Here is a 27,656-nt window from a genome sequence, read left to right as displayed (position 1 = left end):
TCTGTATTGACACTGGGTTAAAAGCAAAGTAGGAGGAGCAGCCATACCCTGTAGTAGTTTGGCTGTAATAGTCATGTTTCTTAAATAAGTTGGTCTAATGATCACTACGTGTCTGTCAGTACAACCTGTAACTTAAAAAACAAAAATTTGATACAGTTAGGAACTTAGTACCCTTGAGATCTCTGAAGCTTAGTGAAGATCCAAAAGAGGGGTGGAAAGGGGCAGCTATGAGCAGTGTTCTGGGAGAAGCAGGGAGAGGAAGCATAATGATTGTAGTCATTGTCTGCTGTGTGTGTACCTCCAGACCAGCCATAGTAGGGTGTAGGGGTTTTTTTGTGGTTTGTTTGGGGTTTGGGTTGGTTTGGGTTTTTCTGGCTGGCTGACAGGGCTTGTGAGAAGGAGGTGAGGTGGACCTGATTACTGACAGTGCATGGGTCAGTGTGGATAACGCGGGAGGTTGAGGGGTTTGTGAGTGAGGCCGGGACCAGTTAATATTGTGATGAGGAAGATATTGCTATGAGGGGGATATAGAGAACATTACGTCAGTGGTAATGTTTGGGCACAAACTACAAATACATAGGAAACCTGATTTCTTTTACAATTAGTTGTTTCTTCTATGTCATTTGCAGTTGGTCATTAATGGGTCCTAATTTGTATATCATATTTGAGTGTGCCTACTGTGTCTTATTTTTACATACTACCTTCTTTTTTTAGCACAAATTTGAAGTAGGCTGCTAACTTCTCTGTTAGGTTACCAGACAGAGCAGCAAACAGTAGCAAAGGCCTGAAGTTGGACTCTCAGTTGTTTTGTAAGCCTGCATACTTCATAGTGCAACTGCAGTGGGGTAACATTTGGAAGTTGGATATCCCTCCTAATCTTGTAGCAAAATCTATACCGTGGTGGAACATGTCAGGGAAACAGAGAGAGAACTTCCTTGTGAGTGAGATTAGTCATTTATTCACATATTCGGCTTCTAGGTCTGATTAAAGATGTGTTATCTCCTTAGAAACGGCTGACAATAAATAAATATTCAGATTACTTTGATGTATGTAGTTATGCTACGTGTATATATACGCACTGTCTATATTTTTCCCAGATTTGTCTGTAGATACATATCTATATGTATATATGTACACACAACAGTAGTTCATTATTTGAAGGATATCTAGATTATACCATTAAAATATCAATTTCTATCACTAGTTTTTCAAATAACCTAACTATTGTATAGAGAAGATATGAATGCTCAGAGCAGTAGTAAATTAGAAGTTAGCAAAACATCAAAACATAATTTTTTAAGTAAAATTTTAATGTTTTCTTCTTTCTTCTCCCTGTAAACCCCCTACCCAATGAAAAAAAAAAAAGACTGTAGGTAGGGAAGCCAAGTAGGAAAGCTCAGTTTATTGGCTCTGTGACAGTTCAGGACCATAGTTTTCACACTGGATTAGTGGACTATGACACACTGTATTGACAGGTGCATTTTTACTTAGAAATTTCTCCTGTACAGATTGTGCTAGGTCATAGGTATATCAACTGTTCTTGTGGATTTCTTTGTGAGAAGGGTGGTTCCCATGACCACAGGTTAAAATTGTTGGCCTGTAAATCTGAAGGAAGGCATGACAGTTGCTTTTGCTAACGATTGCAAAATATGTATACACACATGATGTAATTGGGGGGAGGGAGGAGGAAAATGTTTAGATTGCATGCTCAATAAAAGGCAACTTATGCATAGATGATGTTTTTAAAATGTTTATCCTCTAAATTATGTTTTTTCCCTTTTCTAGTGTATGTAGTAGGCTCGATTTGGCATGTCTCAATTTTAAGGTTATAAGTATGTTCCTGTGTGCTCTGCTGAGTACCAGCACTTCAAATGTGTTTTTATCAACCTCCCCTTACAAAGAAAGCATTTTTAAGGGGAAGGAAAGCAGCAGCACACCTCGTAGACTCTTTTTCCGGGTGTGGTAAGAAAATCAAACAGAATAGTAGTACTTTTTGGTCATCTATCTCTGTTCCCTGAGAAGACTTGTATAAACAACTGACGGCAAGATCGGTAGGAGTCAGCAGAGGTCTGCAAACAGCAGTATGATCTTGGAAAACTTTATATCTTGCCTGAAAGACCCTGTTGAGATGGAAAACTGTAGTTAGTTTCAGAGTCATCCTGTGTGACTCTGGAGCCAAATTTTCTACCGGGAGCAAATGGAAGTTGGAGTTCTGGTTTGGGCTTAGTGCTGTATGGGTACAGGTAGATTGCTTTTACATTCAAATTGACTCCAAGTTACAACCAGATGAGCATTGTGTGCTGGCTGAACTGAAAGGTTTTGCTTGACTCAAGACTATAATGCAGCTAGCTTCTCTATTTTATGTTGGAATCATTTTTATCTGTAAATTTGATAACTCTTCTCCTTCATTGGTCCACACATGAGTAGAAAATCAACTGTACAGGTCACTTTGTTTCAGCAATTTCATGTTTGTTCCAGAAAGCTTCAATGTAATTCCCTTAGGCTTGTACCCATCCCTTAAAATTAATCTTTATGTATACTATGTGTAGTCCAATACTTAAATACTGCTCCAGGAAATTGTTACTTTTTTTTTTTGCTTGTATTTAATGGGTGCGAGGCAGTGGGTTTACCACTACTCTTAGTTTAGCAAAAGAGAGCCTCTTCTGTGCTTGTGCTCAGGGGAAATAAGCTCTGCTTAAACATGGGGTGAACTGCCCATTTCTCCATAAGTTGGGAAACAGGCTGTTACTTTTCAAATGTTCAGGAGTGATAATTATTCTCAGATGCTTCAGTTACTCAGTTTACTAAATATGGATGGATTATCACTTTCACCTTTTACATATTTTGCAATATGTATTTAAAGTTTTATATGATTTTGCTTTTAGGGAAGGACAGTTGGCATATGTTAATAGGTTGGAAGGTTTTGATTTTTTTTTTCCTTCTAGTTATGTATATTTTGTATATAGAGCTTGTGAAGATGCAGAGCAGACATGGTATAGAGACGGTAATATGGTTAGTATATTAATCTTTCTGCAGTGACATCAGTTAAGGACTTTGAGGTGAAGTTGCATGCATTGGTATAAAGTCTAAAAAATTATTTATCTTAACCAGCACTGTTTGCTCTCATGAAATACTCAGCCTAATTATAGGCTAATCTAATAATAATTAGGTTTTTCTTTGTTGAACTTCTGCTCCGCATTTAAGGTGGCCCTGGTAATTCTCTCTGCAGAGGCATTCTGTGATGAAATCCCCAAGGCTTGAAACATCTAAACTATGTAACTTAAGTTTTTTTTGGTGGGGTTTGGGTTTTGGGGTGGTTTTTTTTCCCACCTTGTAATTGTCAACTGGTAGTGACTGATAGAGGCAATTGCTAGAAAAAAAAACATTGAAGAACTTCAGGTGTATATTGAAGTAATGAAAACAGGAACAAAGACTCAATATTTTTGTAATGCCTAGTGATGTGAGAAACTTGAACTGATTTAGCGATCAACTTACTAAAATTAGTGTTTTGTTTTGTATATGTGGAAAATTCTTAGATTTGAGCTAAGAAATAATTTAATTGTAAGCTTAATTAGTAATTTCTCTGATGTCCCTTTATAAATTAGAATACAAATGTTGTTTTGCACCTTGCTTTGAATTCTATTCCTGACTTTTTATAGTAGATTTTTTCCCTAACTTTTAAATGCTTTTTTTGTCTTTAGTATCTCTCACATGACAACAGAATCCGGAAGTTGATTTATGGGGAAGGAAAGCAAGGAACAATGATATTGTCTGTGTAAAAAGCTCTCGGCTGTACTAAGAACAGTAAAACCAGATTTCATTAATTTTTTTCACTTTCTTTTTTTGTAGCGTTAGGGGTAATATAGTTTAAAAAAATTAAACCCACCTTGTTGTAATAAGTATTTGATATTATTTTGATACATTAATTTCTCTGTAGAATTTTTTATCATTAAGGCAAAGAAGTTGTTACTGGTGCTGTCGCCATCTCTTATCTGTGAAGTTTTGCACCTGTGCACTCAGATGAGAGCTTCAGTGTTGTCATACATACAGCATAGATTCTAGCAGGCTTCTTAGTCCTATTTCCTCTTCCTCTTCCTTCTTAAAATAGGTTAAATGTGTTAGAGGTGAGCTACCAATGTAACATGTAACTCTGAGTTGTACCTTTCTGAGTGCAGCAAGTACTGTTTGGTTTCTTGTGGCTTGAAAAATATATTTCATGATTAATAATAAAGGTAAGTCAGAGTTCTCTGGGATTTATATTGTTACTTTGAATATAAGTACTGAGAACTCAGTTTCTGAATCTATAAAAGAAAACACAAGTAAAAGTAGTTAAATGGTTTTTTAAAAAAATTTTTCCTACCTCCTTAGGAAAAGAAAGAAAGAAATTTTCATGGAAAATGCCATGGAAGAATTTGTCTGGACTCTTGACACTTAGAGAGTGATTGATAGCTGGGATTATGAAACCTTGCTGGAGTCATCTGGACAGTTTGGCTAGACTTCAAGTTCCTATTTTTTGATAGATCACCTATCTAGGTGATCTATCATCTATCTGCTTGTTTCCTGAAACTATTCTACATAGCTTTTGGTGGTCCTACAAGAAGCAAGTAGAAGGAGGGGGAAAAAAAAGACATGCTGATAAAGTAGGCCTGGCGTTTCTTTCTGCCAGCATCTGATTTCATTTTGAATGTTTGCACCCTGTAGGATTAGGTTCAAAAATACTGATGTAATTTCAGGACATTACCCACTTACCTTCTGATTCAAGAGCTGAACCCTCTATGTTTGTTTTTTTCTTTGTGTACCAGTGAAAAACTTCAGTTTTTTCTTTCGCTCTCACACAGTTGATCTTAGAAGGACAGGGCAGAAAGGAAACATGTGGTCCTTGTTAGACCACAGAATAATGTTGTGTAAGTGGAATACCTCAGGGATAATACATAAGTTATTTTCTGTTGTTTAATGCATAAATTATGTTCTTCGTTAATGATACCAGAACCATTTTTTTAATGAATTGTGCTCTAACAGAAGTGTAGAGCACAACACATTTGAAATTATTCATCTGTGTGGCTTTGTACAAAGTGGATCAGAAGTATGGTGAGGCTTCAAATATTTTAGACTTAATATGGCTACAAAGTCAAAAAGCACCTGTGTATTTTCTAGAGAGAAAAAGAATTGCCATAGAAAATGTAAACCAATGTGGTTGAGCGGTAAAGTGTGATAAGTTTTCTTCAGGAGGTTGATCTTGCAGAAGACAAGTGCTTTAACCAAATAGGAAAAAAAAAGGTTTTTGTTAAGATGAAAATCATATTATTAGGGCAAGATGAACTTTTTAACTGAAATGAAATAAAAGCAAAATTTCTTCAAATAACGAATGTGTTTTTATACAATAAAGCTGTGTTGGTAGGGTGATAATGAAGAAAATTTTATGAATGTAAGAAAGTGCCAAAATTCTTCCAAAGCTTACTGTGTATTATCACTCTAAGAATGGAGTGGGCCCTAACAAAATTGGAGGTCCTCTACTGTTGAGATTAAGGCATGGTTGCCCAATAAAGAGCCGGTCATTGAACTTTGGACCAGCAGTTTTTATATAGTGCCTTTTAACTATGTGACCCTAAAATTAACTGGACAAACCAGTATGGTCTTTCTAACTTTCAAATTCATGTACTGCTTGAAGAAGGACTTCCTTAACAATGTGTATAATCTGCTTGGGTTGTAGGAAGATGACTTCTCTAGTACCCCTCTTTCCATTCCTCCTCGGCTATTTATTTAAATGCAGTGCACCTATGAAAACAGTTTCTTAGAAGGGCATGGATGACAGATTTTCAGACTGCTTCAGAGGATAAGCAATGACTTTTAAGATGGATAAGGAAGAAAGTTCCCTAGTGGTTACATTATTTTTCCATTCTCAACTTTCCAATTTTTGTCGTATAATCCAATAAAAATACTGAGACCATTTCGGTGTGTCATGACAATACTTCTCGTTGTGACATGACAGAAAATAATTATTTTCCTTCATCTCAAATTTGACATCACTGGTGTTCATTGTTGGATGGCCTATAAGGTCACAGTTGTGTTATGAAGTGGGCATAGTGTAATGAATTTATTGTGGGTCTCCCCCCACCCCCATTATGGCAATTCGTTGAGGATGGCTACTCATAAATAATGGGCTATGTTTGTTTGAATTAATTTGTCTGTGGGTATTGGGAGCCAGTGACTGCTTCCATTCTATGCTTAACTATAGGCAGAGGAAAAGCATTGGATGGTTGTGTGTGTGTGGCGAAGATGTGAAATCTTAAGGTGGTAGAAAATAATGAGGTAGTATTACTATCATGTTCTGCTTCATTTTAGATGAAACAACTTCTGTTTAATGCTGTTTGGCAAAATAAATTTGAATTCCTCAAGTCTCTGATTTTATTCAGTGTAGATGAATCTTGTAGAATTTTTGAGTGAATTCTAAGGCATAAAGGTGTATTTTAGTAGCTTGCAGTAGGGTAAGAAGTTTGTCTTGGCTCTGTCATTCTTCCCCCCCTCACCACCACCCACCACCACCCCCCCCGCCCTTTTTTCTTACAAGATTGGTGATGTATTTTCTTGGTCAGAGCTGGCATTAATTGGGCCATGTATTAGCAATTAATTTTCTATCTACACATAGTTCTAAAAACATATACATAGATCACACTTTTTCTGCATTACTTAACAAAAAAAAGCCCCAAGTTTTGCTTGATTCTCAGATTTGGTAACCACATCTCTTCTGGCTGTGATGACAATGAAGGTTGCTTGAATAGATAATGATTGGGTCACCTCAGTTGTTTCATGTAAGTTTGCAGATGCCCATGAGGCAGCTAAGGCAGGTTCTTCACCTCCATCAGCCTCCTGGGCATTTTTGCCTATGTTAATTTCCAGTTGTTACTCTACTTGGTCAGAAGTGTTTAAAGAAAATTCAATTTAGAAAAAAGACACCACCACAAGCAGTTTCAAGTGTGAGAAACGTCTAAGTGAGGATCTTGATCCCAGGCAGTGGTGTTTTAGACCTACTTTCAACCATAGTAAAATTTTTTTAGAATTATCTAATTACAAGTATAAAATAAAATATATTAGCATAATTTTTTAGCATCGGTGAAACTGCAGTTGGTAGTGGAACAACCCTTAACCTGTGATAGCCAATTTACCTGGACTAAAAAAATTTGATGGTTTCCTTTCAACTATTGGGTAGGAATTAATCTAAATTTTTTACTTTTTCAGAAGAGAACTAAACAGTAAGCCAACGTTTCCTGTAGGTTGTAGATGAGGCCATTAAAAGCTCTACCCGATGAGTAAACTATGTTGTGGCAGAATGAGTGCTCACTTAAAGCATAAAAAGGGCTTGGGGTTTCTTTTATGATTTTATTGGTTTAACAGGCTTTTCTTGCTGCTTATCCTTCAACATAGTATGATTTTCTCACTTCTATGCATAGCTAGTGATGTAGTTTGACATTTGTGGTATTTGATAAGAAAATTATCAGTGTTTAAATGCAGAAAGCAAGATATTGCAATGGCTAGTTGGCCTGATTGCTTTTCAGTTCATTGTATTTGGCAACTCATATAATGGGACCAAAATACAACTTTTACTGTCTAGTGGGAGAATGAACTGTAGAATGTAGAAGGTTTAGGCACTTAGCATGCCAAGATGTTTATTGTTAATTGCCAGACCTCAGCAGGGGAATAAAATAAGAAGTTAGATGAAGACTTGGTGCCAGTTCACACCTCAGAGGTGGCACCTACAGGTTATTTTATTATCGTGAAGATACTGACGTCATCAATAAAAGGAGAAAATTCAGATTTAAGTCCAACATGCTTTTCTGAAGTCCTTTTTATAACTACCCTGTTTTTTACTGGAGGCTTGTTAGTTTTTTCTCAGCAGTCTAGTGTTTGGCAAGGAGGAGTGTGTTAAAATGTGTTGATCTCAAAACTGTTGGGCTTTTGTAGACTTCAACTAAAGATATTACACTCTGTCAGATGGGAGGAGTGCTTTTATTAGGCACTGTGTGTGCTTCATTGTGAAGTGGTTCTTGCAATTTTGACATTTTGGAAGGAGTTTACAAATATTCATAATGCTAGTATTGAAGGTGGGGGTATTTTGCTTCAATTATCTAGTCATTTGTGGAAAACCTTATCTGTACGAGGCTAAAAAAATGCATTAGTTTGCTACTCTGTGAATAGAGAGAGCTGAGGTGCTGTGTTTCTCTCCTGTCCTACATTTCGTTGGGCGTTTTGTCCTTCTTGGTAAGAGGAGTGGGAGACTAGTAGTAACTGCCATAGAGGTGGGATTGTTGTATTTACTTGTGAGAGTCAAGCAGATTGTAGCTTCACTCTACAATAAAAAACTACTACTGATTCTTTTTAGTTTACTACTTTTAAAAAAAAATCACTTCTAAAAGTGCCACCCAATAGATATAATATCTCCTGAAGGTAATCTATTAAAATGAGATGGAAATGTTTTCATATAATTATTGTGAATCATTAGAAAGATTTTGGTTTTAAAAAAATTCTGAATGGAAGTTACGATGTTTCTTTTGACATCCTTAATTTGTATTGTGGATGTTTAAAGCTGTTTTTTCTGAAGTGCAAAACAAAAGTGAACAATGCTGTCTAAGAAATACTAGAAAAAATCTATAATCAGGTTACTATTAAAAGGTACAGAAACTGGGCTCTGACAACGTAGAGCAGTAAGCAAATGTACTTCACGTTCTGTAAGTCTGCCATAAAGTGAATCTTTGTCACCTCACTGAATGTGATGAATGTTATTTTTTTTTAACCGCCAATTTAAATGATAATACTTTTGTCAGTTTGTAATACTTTTAAGTTCAGGCCTTAAGATCATCACACTCTTCTAAGTGTATTTGAAGTTAACTTTTAAAGATTGAATGTTTTCTTTTCCTTTTGCTTGTGTAAAATAAAACTAATGAATTCATTGTGACAGATAAAAGTGATTATTAAAAAAAAGGTGATGTAAAATAGTCTGGTTTTAAAATGAACTGACTCAGTCTTCTGCTTTTTTGTTTTGTTGGTTTTTTGTTTGTTTTTTGACAGGGTTTGTGGATGCACTTAGATGTTTGCAATGAGCACTGTGGCTGGCATGCCCCAGTGTTTTGGATACCAATGCATAGGACTCCGTAGTAATCGAATTTATCAGAAACGAACGTCATGAGCATAGTGATCCCATTGGGGGTTGATACAGCAGATACTTCTTATTTGGAAATGGCTGCAGGCTCAGAGTAAGTATATGAACATAATTTGTAAGTTTTTCTTTTTTAATTTTTTTTCTCTACTATTTTTTGAATACAGTTGGAGAGGACTTAGGAGTCTCCTTAGTTTTTTTCGAATCTTTATTTACTTAAATTAGTAACCCACTCATTCTTAAGTCAGTTTCTTCCTCTTCAGGGAGAGCAAAGGAGCAGCTAAGCTGTTCTACAGATGCATATTTATCTTGTTTATAAGACTGAGAAATACAGATGCTGCCTGGTTTGCTTTTCATGCTTAAAATATTTTGCCATTTCAGTTTCCTTTTTAACTATATGTAAAAAAAATTTTTGTTTTCTGATGTTAGAAAGGTAAATTCATTTGGTGTGGTAAATTTTGAGAAAGTGGTAGTAATTAGGCAGGGGTGCCTTTCTTTATGGAAGTTGAAGGCCTAGCTTAATAGTCTAATACCATGTCTTCACAAAGTTTTTTGTATTTAAAAGCTAGTAGAAATTCACTTGGTAATCATTCCAGTTGGTGACTGTGTATAAAGGATTACAAAGAGCCAATGAAAACTTGAATTCAAGAAACTCTTCCCTTGTATGAAATAAACATAGTGAATTTCTGGGGTTTGGAGGGAGAGGGGTGGTTTGTCAGGTTTTTTTTGTTTGTTTTGGGAGGGGGCTTTTCAGGGGTAGAGGGGGGTGGGGTGTGGGCGTTCTTTATTTCCCCTCCAGTGGTGTCTGAATCTGTAGAGTGTCAATAGCCTAGAGTTTAGTTATTGTTGATCTCTGACTGGAGGCTCTTCCTGTCAAACATACATCTTTCCATGTATGTAGTATCTACCTGGTTGTCAAATGTTATGAGAGGAGAAATGGCATTTTGGACATCTTAGTTGTTTGAGAGGTAGAAGAAGGTGTTACAACTTTTACCAGTGCGCATAGGTACGTCATCTCATTGAACTCTGTATGTTTCAGAATAGCATCTGGATTTTTTCCCCCCCTCTGTTTTCTGTTGGTTTTACATTAGTAGAACACATGACAAGTGAGTTTTTTTGAATGAGATGGATGTCAGAAGATTGAGAGAGTTTGTAAGCCAAGAATCTTGTATACTTCTTTGCATATACATACAGGGGAAAAAAACTCAGTTAATTTTTTAGATCTAACAAAAAATGTTAATTTATATTAAATTGGGTTTTGGTTTGCCTTTTTTTAACCACTTGAGATGCTGTTACTCTTGGCCTTCCTCTGAGCCTTTCTGTAGTAATATTAGACTTTACCTATATTTGGTTACCACAAAAATACATTTGCTTGTTTTAGATATTGAAACAATGGATTAGACTTCTTTTACATACATGCTTGAAGTCTATCAAAAATAAAATTTGTAAAGTGGTCCTTTATTTAACAGGTGCATTGAGTAACTAACAAATTTAAATAGCTTACATGCAGTCTTTGCCTGAGAATGTGTGCTAAGTAATATTACTTTATTTAAGAAGCAAATGGCTTTCCTTCCAAGCTTTGAAAGAAATGTTACGCACTGTGAGCCGAACTCTTGAACAGCTTTTAAAGGGATGTTTCTCTCCTGCACTTTCAGTTATATGTGAGGCTATTCTAACTTTGATACATTTATCTGAAGAAAACCAAGAATTTGCCATTTGAAGATCTTTGTTACATTAAATTTTTAGAGGTGTTCTGTTGATCTCTCATATCATGAACACTAGTTTCCTTGGTGCAGAAGATTTGAGTGACCCATTCACAGCTCTTTTCATTATCTTTTCCTGTGGTTTTCTTATTATGTTTAGAGAAGGTCATGATTCATGAGGTTGCTGACATTCCTTATAGCCACAGCATGCCACACTGAAATTAAAATAAATAAATATAGTTGTCAGTATAAACAAGATAGAGTTCACAGTGTGTTATTTGCTTGATACTGTGGCATGACAACCCAGTTAGGAAATGCTTTTCTTCAGATGTTCAGTGACTGTTACCAATTAGATGGCAAAGATGACAAGAATTAATAATTACACTGAAAAAATGTGTAGTTGCATGATTGGTTTATGCTGATTTAAAAGCCTTGTCACTGTCTAAAGATGTGACACAAAGGTGTGTCCCTAACCTACCAGCTAATACAGTTCTGAGCCTTTTTGATCACCATCTGTGTGATTTACATGGTTTTTGTGCATCTTTTTCCAGAGGGTAGCAAGTTGGATATAGATTGTATTGATAGTGATCATAGATCGTCTTTGAGCAAGGACTGGGGTTTTCCAAAGAGGGAGGAGTTGGAATTTCTTCACTCTGAGTGATGGGTCTGATATTGCTTCATCAGTTGCTGAAGAACGAGCAAACACAAGAATTGTAACAGAAGGGGCCCAGGAAAAAACTCCTAGCTTATTGCAATCTCTTAGTGCTGAGAGATTTTTTTTCTTCCTTTTGCTTCAAACTAAGGGATAAGCTGATTAAAAAGGTGGATAGTTCGTGTGATTGTGTAGCGTCACATATTATTTTAATAATGGTAGCAAATAGCTGTGTGGAGAATAGTTCTTTTAAAAAAGGTTTGAATGTTTTAAAAATTGGGTGAAATAGTCTGCTTCTTATATTACTTGTACCTGAGTGAGCTCTCCAGTGGTGGATTGATGTCCATAGTGCCATAGTAGTCAGAACACATATATTTTGCCTTTATTTATAAAAGGCTTACTAAAGATTAATATATGCAACTTCTCTTTTAAAGACCTTGGAATAGTGAGCAGAGCCAGCCATTTCAGAAGGTTTGAAGTACGGTTCCTGACTTGAGAGCATTAGTTTAGTTTAGAGTGTGAGTATAAGCCACACTGGCAAATGGCATTGTTTGGTATCTTTATGTATTTTTCAGAGAGAAGGCCTGTATAATGAACCTAACCACCACACTGTATGGGTCATTGTATTGAGTTCAATATCCAGGAGAAAAGATTATGAAAATCGTTATAGTCTTAAATAAGTGAAAACTGATCCTCCCATGACTGGTGCTGAAACAGGGAGATTTTTTTAAGGGTTTTGGGACAATGGGAAGCTTGCCATTTCCTACAGATGGTATCGGGCCAGCCTATGCTTGTAGGGCCTGGTATGAGATTCTGAGGTAGCAAACCACTCTGGTAGAGAAGTAGTGCCGAGTTCTTTGTTGTCTAGGTAGCGAAGCCCATCGGAAGTGTTTGGTTATATGAAGTGTCTTGAAATAGAAACTACTGGGTTTCATACAAAATATGTTGCATTCCTTTATTTAAGCTGACCTTCAGCCAGGTACTGCTCAGGTGTACTGATGCAAAGGGAAAACAAACCTGAACCCCTTGAAAATTAGACCTATCAAACTGGTATATGGCAGATTAATACTGCTGAAGCATGCTTGGAAGCAAGAGGTTTCATGTGGAGCTTTGACAAATGTTCCCAGGAAGTACTGTTAGTTAAGTTTTCATAACCTAAAGCTTGGATACCCACTTGCCTTTGAAAATTTTAGTTTTAGTGAGATTTTTCTTTCCAATTTGAATACATACATTTTTATAGAAGTGGTTGGTGGCCCTAAATTCCAAGGACTGATTGTAATTTGGGTGTTAGTCAAAAACTGTTGCCACATTTTTTTCTTCCTTAGTTGTTATGTGGTCAGAAACAAAACAGAATTTAAAAGGAATGGGGTGGGGGCGATGGGACTCTTTAAAGAAGGATTGACTATTGCTTAGAATGGTTGATAGTTGATAGTTGATTTCCTTAATATAGGTTAACTATAAGCTTGTAGGGACTTGAGTTTTTGTGAACTATCTGATCTCATATGTTGCTTATTTAACTTCTCACTAATGCCATCTGCTGGCAACATGCAGAATATTTTCAGTTTGTATGGTACTTTTAAATATGAATAGTAGGAATGAGAGTTGTTTCACTTGCAGAAGGAAAATCACTTAAAGGATTTTTAAAAATACCAGTATCTTTGCTTTTTTTAATACATTTGAGAAAATACTATGTTCCTGTTTTCAAGTTACAGGAATGGATTAAATCATAGCATGGGGGAAGCTTTCTGTGGTGGTTTTTGTTTTGTTCCTTATTAATATTTTGCACAGTTTTGAATTACTAACCCCAACACTTAACAAATATATATGATATTTTAGAAAAACGTCATGGTCAGTTTATCATGGTAATATTTGTTTATTTTTCGGTCATAATATTAGGATTTTGGTCTACATTAAAATATACCATGTTGTAATACAAACATTTTAGTTCTGATGAAAACTAAAGATACCATAAATCTCTCTTAGTTAGACACTAAGGGTGCAGTTGTTTGAGCTGAAGCTGAAAAATGTGGTTTGCTTAGAAGACTGGCAAGCTTAGTACCTCAGTCTGTTACAGAACTGGCTTATGTTCAAAAATACAAGCAAGGAGAACCTCACAGTGTTCTTTGAGATCTGAATGCTTATACTTTGTCATCCTGAAAACTTGGGTTTTGGCATGCCCGTAAGAATACCAACGGTGAGATTAGGGTGGGTGTCTGTAATACCGTAGTTAGTGCCTTGCTCCTTGAGCCCTGCTACTTGAGTAACAAATTTCTTAAAAACTGATTTTCAAATTAAGTGGTATTTTATTCTTTAACTGGCTGCACAATTAAATATTTTACCAAGAGGCATTATTCACAAAACTCATCAATTCTGAGATGCCTATTCGAGAAGGTGGCCTTGATTTTTGCGCAAATGATGTTATAGAAGGTGTGTTTCCTGTTTGAGGTCAGGGTCATGCACGTGGTGGGCAGAAGAGGGGTGGGAAGGAGTTCAGTGAAGGGCACATTGAACTATTGAAAGGGTGTTGGCAGACCTGCCTGTCAAAGTTAGAAGGTTGTATGTAGTTCTGTGGAGAAACGATACCAATTCTGTACTGCTTATGGGATGAATATCACTTTTCTGTTGACTGTAAAGGACACCTACGATGATGAATTTCTAGCTTTAGTGAATGTTCCACCGCATCCTTCCGGTATTTCTCAGTCCTCTCCGCACAGTTCCCCATCCCAGTCTAGCATTTGGGTAAATGGAACAGTAACAGTTATGCATAAAGCTCTGGTGAGCATCTGTTATAATTTCAAGAAGTGTCTGTGGCCCCAGTGGATAAGCATTTTAAAAAAAAGCTTTTCTGAAAACTGATTCTGCTCTAATTTTGTATTTATGTTAAAACTTTTAAAAGACAGATTTAATAGTCTTTGTGTCTCACCTAATTTTCTCCCACCCTTCTTCTGGCTTTTCTTCCTCAAGTAAAGCTGTGCTTTTGCATTTTTAACCCTGTACTCTGAATCTGTTTTATGAGCATTAAAATAGGTGGGGATAAATGCATTTGTTTCTGGAAGCCTAATGCTTCTGCTTCCCACAACTGTTACGCCTCTAAATATTAAACTTTGGTTCTCTTACATGGTTTATATATTGCTAGAGTAGGTAGAAATGGATTTAGGGAGTAGGGTGGTATTGTGCCTCATATTTTGCAAGAGGTCTGGAACACTTTTTTAGTTTTTGTAGTCAGCTGATGAAATACATGTGACCTCTTTTTAGGACATTCCCATTCTGGGTATCTTTCACTGAATGCTCCCATGTTGAAGTAGCTGGTATTTAGGTCATGGTAATATTTATTTGTAATGAAGGAAACTCTCCTAAATTAATTGTGGTGTTGCTGAAGGATGGGTTGTACCTGAATTTGCTGTCATGTGTCCCCGTCGTCCCCCCCATCAGTAAGCCTTCCTGCTCTGAAAATGGGTATTTTCCATATACTAAAGCAAAGAATACAGAGATTGAGCATTGAACCAATAGCGGTTAAGAGTAACTGTGTTACTGCTTGTCCCATTCGATAAAGGTTGAAGAATGGCAGAAGCAATACAGTAGTCAAGACCCTCTTGACCTGGAGAAAGATAAGTTAATTTCTGTCCTAGCCATGATGGATGGGTAGTCAGTGCCTCATTCGTTGGCATTTTGATTGGCTAGATCATCAGAAAGATTAACTAGATGACATTAGTGGTGTATGATTACTGCACAAATGCATTATGTCAGTAAATAGGTAAAGGCAAATCTGTTGGAAAGGCACAGATTTTTAGTCATGGGTTTGAACCTAGCAAATTCTGATCTGCTTCTAGAAGATAATTCCAGCAAACTCAATAAAATTATTTTCAAGTTGAGAAGTACGGTATAAGAGAGTAAATGAGGATTTTTCTGGGTTGATGAGGTAGCAAGGGGCAGGTGTTGTCAGAGTTGTTTTGTCTCATGCTAGTCAGAAGTTGTATTTCTAATGTTTGTACTTCACATGATTTGTGCATTCGCATGTTTGCTCACTCTCTAAAAAAATGCAGCTGGTGACTGTTAAGAGACATTGATGGTTTTTTCTTTGGACTCTAGAAGCTAAAGTTTTCACCCAGTAGTTTTTTTAACTAGTTGTTTCTTTTAAACAATTTTATCATGTTGTAATGTCACATGGGGAAAAGCTAATAAGAGGAAATGGGCCACCAAAAACAGTAATAGGACACTTTCAAATAGACTTGAAAATACAGTATGTTGTTTTCAGAAAGCTAGTAATTAATGATATTCTTACAAAAAAATGGTGCCAGTAAATATAAGTTGCTGGTGTCCTTTTAAATCAAACTAGTATCACTTCATGGCATAACAAAAAGGTGTCTACTTAATATCTTAATGTCTAAGAGTGAGCACTGATATCTATTCTTAACTTCAGATTCAGAAATACCAACTTTATTTAAAAATCAGTTCAATGAATTATTAAGATTTGTGATGAGGAGTAGACTTTATGCATAATAAAACTAAAATTAGAAAAGTGAAGTAGGCTTGATTTGTGATGCAAGTCAAAAGCCACTTTGGTTTTAGATACTGATATTTTGCCCTGCCTTATGATGCTTAGAAAGGAAACAGCTTTAGGTAACTCTGGGTTCATTTGAAGTTTGTCCTAGTGTGACTAAGTCATATGGTGCAATGAAAAAGCTACAAGTTACTGACTAAAAGTGTCTCAGTCATGAGTGTACATATATTTGTGTGCACACATGAGTGTAACTGCTGAGGAAAGGTAATGAAGATGTAATTTCTTGTGCTCAAAAAGATCATCTTATTTTAGTATTCCTTTTATCTATCTTGTCTTTCATGTTCTGGTTTAGTGCATATAAACAAACCATAGTCTGTGTATTAAAGAAGGCACTGCCTTCTACTACAAAACCTCTTGCAAACTTTCATAATTTTTTCTTTCTTTTTAAAAATAAATTGATCAACTGCCGCCTTTAGATAGGTTTGCCCTACTTTCTGTTTGTAGAACCAGTACTGTGCTGCGTTGAGTCCTGGTTCGCTGGATGGGTGCGAATGGTGCACCAATGCTACCACTAGATGTCATCGCAGAATCGAATAGCGTTGGTAGTGCAGGGCGATGCCACTGTGCAGCTCTCTGAATTACTGCTTCTATCTTTTGTCATAATTAAGCTGAAGTCCTTTCTGCAGCTTCTGTTACAGCCCTGTAGACTTGGGCATATGGACTGATGACTCCCTGACATGGTGTGTAACATGCTTTTCTGTCCCAGGTTTGCAGCTTATGTCACATGATTCAGCATGCACTTTTTTGAGAAATTTTGTAACTCTACAGAGGCATAAGTTCACTGCCACTCTAGAAGCTTCATTTTAAATGAAAGAGGGTTTGGTTTCCTTTTTTTTTTCTTGGGGTGAGGGGGCAGTTGGGGCTCTGTGAGTTTATTCTCACACATACCCCCTTTTTGTATATTCCTTTAAACAGGAGCAGCAGGCAATGAATTTGAAGTTGTGCAGCAAGTATCTGTAATCTATTACTATAAATTGCATATTAATTGTACTTCTTCTGTCTTTTGCCTTGCAGACCAGAATCTGTAGAAGCTAGCCCTGTGGTAGTTGAAAAATCGAACAGTTATCCACACCAGTTGTATACCAGCAGCTCACATTCACACAGTTACATTGGTTTGCCCTATGCAGTAAGTTTCATGTTAAGTATTCTGCATAAAATAGCTTATGTAGAATTGTCTGTCCTTAACTGGAAGAACTCTGATTCACCCTGACATATTCATATCTTACTGGGAGTTGTGTAAGGTGACTAATGATGGTTGATTAGAAGCAGAATACAGAACATAGTGCACTTACGTAAAACATAGTTGAGAAGGTAAAAAACAAGAAGCAGCAGTGACAGAAACAAAATTTTAAACTTTTACTAAAAAAATAAGAAGTCTCTGAAATTCTTTCCAAAGTTAATTCTTACGCTTTGGCTTAAATAACCATCAGTGTATGCATGAATTTAAGAGCTCTAACTTATCTTATCCACAAAAATCTAGGACCATAACTATGGTGCTCGGCCTCCTCCAACGCCTCCAGCTTCTCCTCCTCCATCAGTGCTTATAAGCAAGAATGAAGTAGGCATATTTACCACTCCCAACTTTGATGAAACCTCCAGTGCTACTACCATCAGTACATCAGAGGATGGAAGCTATGGAACTGATATTACCAGATGCATTTGTGGCTTTACACATGATGATGGATATATGATCTGTTGTGACAAATGCAGGTAACAAATATTAATTTAAAAGATAAAAATTACTTAAAACTTAAGCTGCACTGAAAGTAAGCATAACTTAATGGTGTTTTAAGTATCTTGAGTCATAGGAAATTTCTTTGCATTGAAAGTGTTTGAAGGTTGTATGACTTTCTCATAGGCAAGGTAGTTGGTTAAGTCCAGTGAGTGTTTTATACTTTATTCCAGTCCGTCTTGACTACTCGTTAATTTGTTCATGCCTTTACTTATGCATTGTTGCTTAATAAGGGTATATCTTTTTCCCATCTAAAAAGGATATCTCTCTGGTATTTTGTCCAAGTTATTTGTTAGTATGGTGAAATAAAGACCTTGGGATTGGTTCTTAATCTGCATGTACTGGGTAACCAAGCATCTTGGTAAATTATGTACAGGTGAATCAAGTAACTTGCAGGGTACAGAATAATCTGAAAGGAACTTCTCAGATATTGGTTTCTCTCCATGATCTTTCTGATAAGAACTCTTAATTTTCAAAGGATGTAGTTTTAAGAATTTTAAGCACCTACTTGATCATAGTAGAATAAGCAGGCGCTGTTAGATACTTGGACTTGGGAAAAGGAGCTTAGAAATTTCTAGAGCTGATACACTTAACAGGAGAAGACGAATCTCATGTTTCTGGACAACATTCGCCTGTATTTTTACATTCAGTACAGTTAATGAACGCTACTGAATTTGAGATTGTTGTGTATTTCTAAAATGCTTGCTATGGCTAATCAAAACATTAATTTGAGCTTCATTCTTCTGTCTGCTTACATAACAAGGTGGTTATTAATTTTTGATGGTCCTTGATTCTGAAGACCGCTTCCCTTACATTGAAATGTATTTAGGTATTCTTTCAGCAGTGGAGCTGTAGGCAGTCACCAGTTAGGTAGAGTCTGCTTCTTTTGAAGAAAAGATTCTCTGTGAGGAGTTGGAGACAGTTGTGATAAACTCACAGGTGGGAAGATAGCAAGGATTTCTGTGTCCCAATTCCTTCTAGCAATGTGGGGATGAGCATATACTGCTGTCCTAGGGTAGCCTTCAGTCTAGCAAGCAGCCTCTCTTCCCTGGCTGTGGAAAGCAGTTAAAGCTTTTCCTATGCTGCACAACAGTGCTACCAGTCATGAGGGGTGTGCGTATAAAAACATAAATATATGTTCTATTGAAATATATAAGTACATAAACCCATATATTTGCATATATATTTTTATATAGAAAATACAAGTACTACTTTATGGATATATTTTAAAAGGAGATTGAATCCTTTAGTTTAAAAACAAAGCTCCTGTTACTATGTAAAGCATAAATCTTGTTGTTGAGGGTATTTGTCTTACCTTGTTCTCTATTGTGATTATTTACCATTTTTTATTTCCAGTGTTATAGAAAAATTTCCAAGAGGGAAAATGAGTCTAAAGAAGCAGAGAGACACCAGGAGACAGCCACAAGATTGGAATTACAGTAATCAGTGGAATAGCAAATCAGCTAGCAGAGTGGTGGCGAAGACAGTGATTGAGATGTAGTTTTAGGCAGTACTCAATCTGAGTAAAGATCATGATGAAAAAAAGAACCACTTGCTCTGTGTGTCTCTGTGTGTGTTATATATTCACACAACTTTGAAAATTGTACTTGAAATAAGAAAGTGTTTTTCTGTTTTTTTTAAAGCGTCTGGCAGCACATTGACTGCATGGGGATCGACAGGCAGCATATTCCTGACATATATCTGTGTGAACGTTGTCAACCAAGGTGAGCAGTTTGGTTGATTTTGAATTTGAATACAATTTTTGATTTTTGAATACAAACTAGATTGAGTGGAGAATATAAAAAGACCAGGTACAGGAACAACCAACAGATAAAACAGAGACCATGTAGCATAATCCTGATAATTCTAGTTAAAGGACGTGCGTTTCTAATGCAGATTATTTTACCAGTTTCCATTCCCCATGTTCACAGTAGTCATTGTTTCACCTCACTAGGCAGCACGGGCAAACCCTTGAAAGGCTTACCGAAATAGTAGTGATTCCTGGATTGTTTCTCAGGCTGACCGAGACATAGGCAATCCGTTCCACATTTTGTTTCATGGCTGTCTTATGTTGAGAACCCTTAACAGCAGTGTTTTCAGGTCAGCTGTCCCATCAGTATTTCTCAGTGTCTTTTATGTGCCCCATTCCAAAATTCTGCAGTGCTCACTTGTACTATTTCTTGCTCTGGAATGAGTATTTTTATGCCCCCCCCCCCCAAGTTATATGACAAGACAAAGAGGGCCTTTGTTCTGACTGCGTGGAAAGTAGATTATATCTGACTGTTGTTAATAGTTGTCCTGTGATGTAGAGTATATAAAATGCTACCTGTTATTTACATTGCAGATTGTTAATTAGTGAATAAAAGATGTGTGTGTTCAGAACAGTTTAATTACCAAAAAGTGATTCTTCTATTTCTGAGAAGCAGTTTGGACCTTGTTGTTGTAGAATTTGTTTTGTATTGTACTGTGACGATTGTTTTGAAGAATCTCAGGGAAAATGGTTTAATGCCTGCTTACCTGTAATCCGCTGGGCACCTGTCAGTCTTTCTTCTGAGCTATCAAGTTTTATGTTTCTAAGTGACTTGGATGTTTGTGCTTTGCGTTAAAATGGAATGGAACGGTGCCCAACTGATGTTTTGCTAAGTATCTAAACGTTCAGCTAGACTACTGTTTGTTCTGTAGTAGTCAATGGAAAACGGTAACTATGGAAAGGTCACTTTTAATACTTGGATGTGTTGATGCATAAGTGAAGAATGGAATAAAAAAATTTTTTTTCATTTCAGGAGTTTAGATAAAGAAAGGGCAGTACTGTTACAACGACGGAAAAGGGAAAATATGTCAGGTGAGTAAATCTTAAAGTTTTTTTCCTTAGTAAAGGTTATAAAGTAAGTATATATCAACTGTATAGACTTAAGAGTGTATACATGGTTCCTGCAATTTTGATAGCCTGCAGCATATAAGGCAAATCAATGCCTTTTACTTGCCTTTATTGTTACTAAGGTAACATTACATCAGAATTGTTGCAGTTTCATGTGTTTTATTAAAGGTTGCATCACTGTCTTTTTTTTTTTTCTTACATCTGTGGAATAATTCAATCTGAACATAAAGTTTCATAATAATGTAGCTTTTATAATAACTAGACTACGTTAAGCAACTGAAGATAAGATGGAAAAGGTTCAGGTCTCTTCTGTGGTGAGAGGGTGACTGTCTGCTTTCTTTTTGGAAAGAAATTATTTCACAGCCCTGTCCTTCTTTTCCCTTCGTAGTATAGACTACTCATATCCTCATACCAACCTCTTAAAGCTATTCCATTGCAGATGATATTGCTGTCTCTAAGAATTACCTAATTGTGATTTAAAACAATGTAACACAGTTTTGAGAGGGAATTCTAATTCTGGTTTGTTGGCTGTGGATTTGGGTGTGTGTATTGGTATGTTTTGGGTTTGTTCTGACAAGAAAAATTGCTAAACTTAGTTTAAAAAATTGTATGATATTTTGAGGGGTTTTTGGCCTCTGATAATTAGATGAGGCTTGTAGTGCAGGTATCTGTTTCAGGGTCTGTATCTTAAGAAATTAGCTCTCCCACTGTTCAGAATTTCAAAACTCAGCTGGCCTACCTTGTCAGGAGTTTTGTCCAGCCAGTACCCAAACATGTCGTGGGTTTCTTGAATGAGAAGTGATACTTTCAAGCTCTGTTACAGAAGTCATGATATGGGAGGAAGTCATCCTCCTAAACGTAACGTTTTACTTTCAAATCACGTCTCTGAAGTATGGGGGTACCTGCGAGAGTGTGTGTGTGTTAGGATTTTTTTTAAAAAAAACCATGTAGATAAGGTCTTGCTGCCTACTTCATATGCCTTCAGAAAAATTCTGAAGTGTGTGATGTGGACTAGAAGTGTGTGTGGCTTTAACAGTGCTTCTTGGTGCGGTTGACACTTTCTGCTGTCCAGTGCTAAGCTGCCTTAAGTCCCTTAAAGCCATTAATGACTTCTTTAGAACAGTTTTTGTTTTGTCTGTTTTCATTGTAACAAAACCAAACTTACTTTGTGAAGTTTTGGTTGACCATCTAGATAGTGAAATTGTTAACTCCAAATGAAGTATAAATGTACGTGTTCTATTATTCTAATAGAATCAGCAAAAATTGATTTTAAATTCTAAAAAAAATTTGTACTAAGTGGTATGATATTGTGAGAATGAACTTGAAATTACATACAGGATAGGGGAAATTGATGGTCTGAGCTATTTAAGTGATCTTTTAGGATTTGTAGCCACACTATCTGATAATTTACTATAAACTTGAGATAGTAAAAATCTTAGCAGGAGCTGAAGAAATTTTTACATTTGAAGTTAGTGTTCAGCCTTCCTTAATCCTGATGATCAGTCTTTTCCTATTGAATGCACAGAAGAGATTTAAAATAAATACTAAAGTACAAAATAAATACTAAGTACAAAACAGAGTAAAAACAAAAGATAAATTCTAGTCCTGTTAATATTGCACTTCAACTGAGTCTTAGACTAATTATTATGATTTATAATACATACCTTGAAACAAAAGTATGCTTGCACTCTAGTTAATTTTAATTTAGTGAATAGATTTGCTTGGCTAAATGTACTTTTTGTATGTTGACTGATCCTACATGCTTCAGACTTAAGGTAATTCTGCATATGCTGTCTACCATGAGACATTAGTAAAAATGGCCAGTTTTCATAAATGATTCCAAGTAGGAAAAGCAGAAGTGGTATCAGTTTGAATCTGTTAAATGTTTTAAGTATTCAACTGCAGCAGAATGTTACTTACAATTTAGTAGTAAGTACACAGGTGTTTGATTGCATTATTTGGATGTTCTTTGAGTTAGTATGTATTTAGGGCACTTTTTTTAGGCTTATGTATGATAGGGCTTTTCATTTAGATAAAAGAATACTTTACAGTATAACGTTTTTTACTGTAAAGGCTTCTAAAGAGTTGCTACTTTAGCCATGTTGCATCCAGAGCTAAACACTGGGGAGCAAGTAGTAGATCAGTTGGTTTGCATCAAAGAAAGAACTTTTAAGTGAACGTTTCACAGGATATGAAATTTGGTGAGAGCCTTAAACTTTTATGTATAACGGTGTCACCTTTTTTCCTGGCAACGTTTATAGCCCATTGTTCTGGGGCCTGTGGTTCTATGTGGTGGTGCTGGTTGTGTTGTTCTGGTATAAAAGTGTAATTCTGATGCAGCTTACGGTGCATTGGATTGCTTACTGTGGTTCAGTGGAGTGAGCACCTTTGTTAAGCTCCTAGTCAATTGTATCCTGGATGCTTTGAGGTTTGGGGTTTTTTTGGGTTTTTTTTTTTTTTTTTTTAAAGGTACAGTATGTAGAGGTGTAACTTGTTCAAGGATGGTGCTTCAGGCTGTCTGGTCTTGAAATTGGTGCTGGTGAGATCATTTGCTGCTTTATGGGGAAATGAGTCTGGGCTCATAACGTCTCGTGAAATTTGGAGAGTTTGATTCTTCAAAGATGCAAAATCTTCCCTTAGCGTGCATTACTAAGGCTCTCTAAAGTGAAAGCAAGTTATGTAGGTTAAGGAAGGAGTGTCTCAAAACAAGTCTGTAATTATATGTTCAGTTGAGGTAATTATTCTTTACAGTAAGTTAGGGCACAGTGTAGACAACAATATTGAAATGTTGCTTCCCTAAGGAAGACAGTGTTTTGTGGGGTTTTTGAGGAGGGTTGGGGGCAGGGAGGCGTTTGGCTGTGACATATTTAGATTCTGTGGGCACTAGTGCATGGACTACAAACATTGACAATTTCGAGAGGGCCTTGGGTTTTCATTTCTTGATTGTTAGTTTTTCCACTATTAGTTTTTCTTGGATTAGACATTTCTTCTTTTTTATGTGCTTTTTTATGCTATTTCAGAAAATAGTCCCAGCAGAAATGTAACCATTTTCAGAGACCATCATCAGCTACTAATATCTAAAGTGTAATTATGTGCCTAATAAATTGTTGAAAAGAACAACCGAGATGGTAACATTGGAGTGCTTACTATGCACAGAAGAATCCTGTTAAGGAATGTTGTGAGCAAGAAAAATCCAGAGTAACCAGTAGCTGGAGTTCTTTATTTAGTAAAGAAGGTTTCAATTAGGACTGAGTGCACTGATTAAGGCAACATTCTTCTGAGCTCAGGAGGAATGTTTTCTCTGCTCTTATTAAGTATTTGTAAAGCTTGCGTCTATGGAGTTTCAGAAAGTCTTGCTTAGTGTCAAGTATGTTTAGTGAAGGCAGAATATTTGGAAAAGCTGCTAAAATCTGAGAAGTCTGTACTAAGCACATGTGAACAAGCAGTCTCCTATCTGTGTGCACCATCTCCCTTCCAGTCCTCCCCATACTTCACAGCCTTTGATCTTGACAGAAGTGGGGTAATCCTGTTTCAGGTCAAGAAATTTATTTGTCTGACACAAATGCTGATGTATGCTAAATGGCAGGCTTTGTCTTTTAGTGCAGGTGCATAGCACAAAGAAAAAATATGTCAGTTTGTGTATGATCTTTTAAAGAGTAAAATAGGCTTCCCTTTTCTCTGAGTAGCAGAATGTTGTTATTAGAGGATTTTGAGGAGAGAAGGCTTTTGGCTAAATTGACATATTTGCCCTGAAAAAGGCACTTGATACTGCAAATGGAAGCTGAAACAGTTGATTATGGCTTACATGACTGATTAATAGGGCTTTGCAAGAAATGCTGGGCAGCCATTAATTTTAATCCCCTCTAGAATACAGTCATCTGAGAGAATCCTAAAGCCATATTACAAGTAAAAGTATTATATAAGTGAATGAGATGAAATACTTTTTTTACCATATTTGTTTTGATTCTAGTTTTGTGTATAATGGAATATGATAATACAATTCCATTCTTTGAGTGGAATTAATCTGGTATCTTTCTTACTTGGCATTACGAACATCTGCTACTTATCAGCTTCTCATTGGTCATTCATTTTCTTACTCTTGCAACTGCTGGTGTATCTAGCCTTGAATGCTTAGACGCATTTGCCCGTATACGTTGTTTTTTAAAATCAGGTGTAGAGTAACTAGCGAATGTTCTTTCTACAGTACTTAATTGTTTACAGAATGTTCTTTGCTTTAAAGATGGGGATACCAGCGCAACAGAGAGTGGTGATGAGGTTCCTGTGGAACTGTATACTGCTTTTCAACATACACCAACTACAATTACTTTAACTGCTACAAGAGTTACAAAAGTCAATGATAAGAAAAGGAAAAAAAGTGGAGAGAAAGAACAGAATATAGCAAAATGTAAAAAAGTAAGTGAATGTAGTTTCTCTTTTTATGACTCTCTTACAAATTAGAGCTATGGGACATCTCTTACCAAGAGACACTGGTTTTAAAAATCAGTAAATGATGCAGTCTTCACTGCTTCCCTCCCTGTCCCCCTTAATTCAATAAAAGTTCAATTTTATAATTGAGGCAGAATTTCTAAGGAAGAATTGTGTCTACTGGACCACTTGATATAGTTAGAGGTGGGGCAGAACAGGCTTTGGAAACCCAAAGAATTCTGTGCCTGAAAGTCTTCAGCTGTGGTTGTTTTAAGTTCAGAAATGTTTGGTGTCAGTTGTCCTGATGTGACTTTATGTCTATTTATTGATCTGAAATTGTGTGGAAGTGTGCTGTAAGAAGGTTAGCTATTAAACACCTCTGGTAAACAAGGTATTGACGTTACACTGTTCAACTACAGGTGTCAACAATAAAATATATGTGAAGATACAAACGTTATATGTGAAGTAGTAAAGTACATGGAATTTCCTAAACTAATAAATTCCTTTCTGCAGTTCCTTTTCACTTCGGATGAGAATTTTGTCCTTTAAAACTAGAAGTCAGAATTAGTTACTGATATGTTTTTGGATATCTTGAGTAAAATGATTCCTTTTGAATTAATGTTTCTGAATATAAATTTACTACCACATATTCTTCTGTTATTTCCCAACATTGTGTGAGAAGATTTAAAAAATGCGGTTTTGTTGTAGAATGACACACTTCTTTGGTAAGTTAACATTATAGGACAGCTGTAACACTTGCTTCCCCTCCCTTCTTTCCACAAATACTGTGGTGAAGGATGTGGGCAATTTACAGATTTACCTGATGAGTATGGAGTGTTGCGTAAGTAACTTTTCAGTTACTTTGCGTTGAATTCTGAAATTCTAGAGAGTCATGTTGTAAAATGTGAAAAAGGTTAAGGGTACCTGGACTACTAGCTCTTGACATCCAGTATGCACTTAGCTTGTAATGCTGAATTGTGTTTTAAAATATATTTTGTGAGATGTAACCTGTTGCCTCCTTGAGATTTCATTGTAGTTTTTTCTGTTGTTGTTGACTTCTATGTTTTATCGAGAGTGGTCAGCGTCAAAAAGTTGTTAACTCGTTAATAGATTTTAAATATCTTAAGAGATTTTCTATTTTCTCAAAAGAGTATAAATACCTAATTTTGTTTCAGGCATTTCGAGAAGGATCCAGGAAATCTTCACGAGTAAAGGTAATGTGATTTTGTTTTAAACCTTAATTGTACATTACTTCAATATGAAGCATCAAGAGTGCGATTGGGGCTGTACGTTAAGTACTATAATACTCTTCATAACTAACGTACTAAGTATATGCATCATCGTAATTTTAAAATAAAGTATAAGCACTACATCTTTATGTCCTGCAAAGTTAACAGAAATAGTAGAGTGTAAATTTGTATTCTGAGAACACTTGGTTTTCAAGAGCTAGTGGAGGAGTTAAGGCTTGTTTGTGCTATGCAAGGGAGTAAAGTTGAGTGCACACCTCATTTGAACTTAGTGGCTCCAGTTTTTCATAGCTCTAAGCAGCAAAAAAAAAAGTGGCTATACTGCATTTGAAAGCTAAACTAGTGATTCTTTTCTGTCGATACTCCCATGTATTTATCTGGTGGGACTCGCTAGTGCTGGCATAGTTTAAGGGATCGTGTTGGGATGTCTGCTTTGTAAGTGTTGTAGCAGTCTCTACATTTTCTGTGAGATAAAAATATTCATGGTTTGAAAACTAGGTGTTTCCCATAGTTTATTCATCCTTGGGATATATAAAAACAAGCGGGACACAATTTACACTTCAAATGTATAAGATGTGACTTGCCTATAATGAACACAGAATTGGGAGAGAAAATCTTTGTGCTTTTTAATATGGTGTTTATATGGTTCCATTGTGTGTTTTCATGGTTTTCTTAGCATCACACCTTTTATTAATGCTGTTTGTGTGTATGGTTCTCCTGATGCACAAAAGAAACGTAATCAGTAACAGGTAAATTGAATTGCTGAACTACTTGCTGTTTTATTAATGTTTAATAGTGTCTCTGCTCAGCTGGATAGAAAAGGGAGCGTTGGTTGGCTGCTGCTGTCCATAAGGAGCATTGGTTGGCTGCAGCCTGCCTGCTGCTTGTGAGGTCTGGAGGTACAATGGCACTTTCTTTAAAAGTGAAAGGATCTGAAGCACTGCAGAAGAAAACTGTTTCGTGAGGAACAGATAAGGGGAGGAGAATGATCTGTGCAAAGCCTGTAACATTAAGAGTTGCAACCTTAATGTAGTAGGTGTAGGATTAGTAAAGTTTAGTAAGATGTAAAGAAGAAAAAAATAGAGCATGACCCTTGAAGTTCAAAGGGGAAAAACAAATCTGTGTATTGTAGGGTGGAAGCTGGAGTTCTTTATATTTGCAGATGCTCACAAAAGTTGAGGAGGAAGGGAGGTCTGACTCTGCAACTCCTGCACTCACAGATTCATGATGCAGTGCAGTTGTGGGAGGAAACAATGTCAGTCTCCATCCTCATCCCACTAAAAGCTAGAATTCTTATTGAAGAAGGA

General features: G+C 36.3%; 1 protein-coding gene across 6 annotated transcripts in view; it reads left to right on the top strand.

Annotated features, from left to right (window-relative positions):
• KMT2E (lysine methyltransferase 2E (inactive)) overlaps positions 1-27,656 on the top strand; it is a 61,995-nt gene that overhangs the window by 8,530 nt on the left and 25,809 nt on the right. For 5 of the 6 annotated variants that reach the window (XM_075081399.1, XM_075081397.1, XM_075081398.1 and 2 more), the window contains 7 exons: positions 9,064-9,248; positions 17,082-17,193; positions 17,548-17,777; positions 19,443-19,523; positions 20,583-20,641; positions 24,918-25,090; positions 26,278-26,316. In XM_075081399.1, the coding sequence (XP_074937500.1) occupies positions 9,178-9,248; positions 17,082-17,193; positions 17,548-17,777; positions 19,443-19,523; positions 20,583-20,641; positions 24,918-25,090; positions 26,278-26,316 (765 nt within the window). In that variant the 5' untranslated portion in view covers positions 9,064-9,177. Of the gene's footprint in view, positions 1-9,063; positions 9,249-17,081; positions 17,194-17,547; positions 17,778-19,442; positions 19,524-20,582; positions 20,642-24,917; positions 25,091-26,277; positions 26,317-27,025; positions 27,099-27,656 lie in introns of those variants that run through there. The other variant, XM_075081402.1, reaches the window with a different exon arrangement.

The sequence above is a fragment of the Phalacrocorax aristotelis genome, chromosome 1 (assembly GCF_949628215.1).
Source record: "Phalacrocorax aristotelis chromosome 1, bGulAri2.1, whole genome shotgun sequence".
Lineage (NCBI taxonomy): Eukaryota > Metazoa > Chordata > Aves > Suliformes > Phalacrocoracidae > Phalacrocorax > Phalacrocorax aristotelis.
This window is presented reverse-complemented; position numbering and strand designations above follow the sequence as displayed.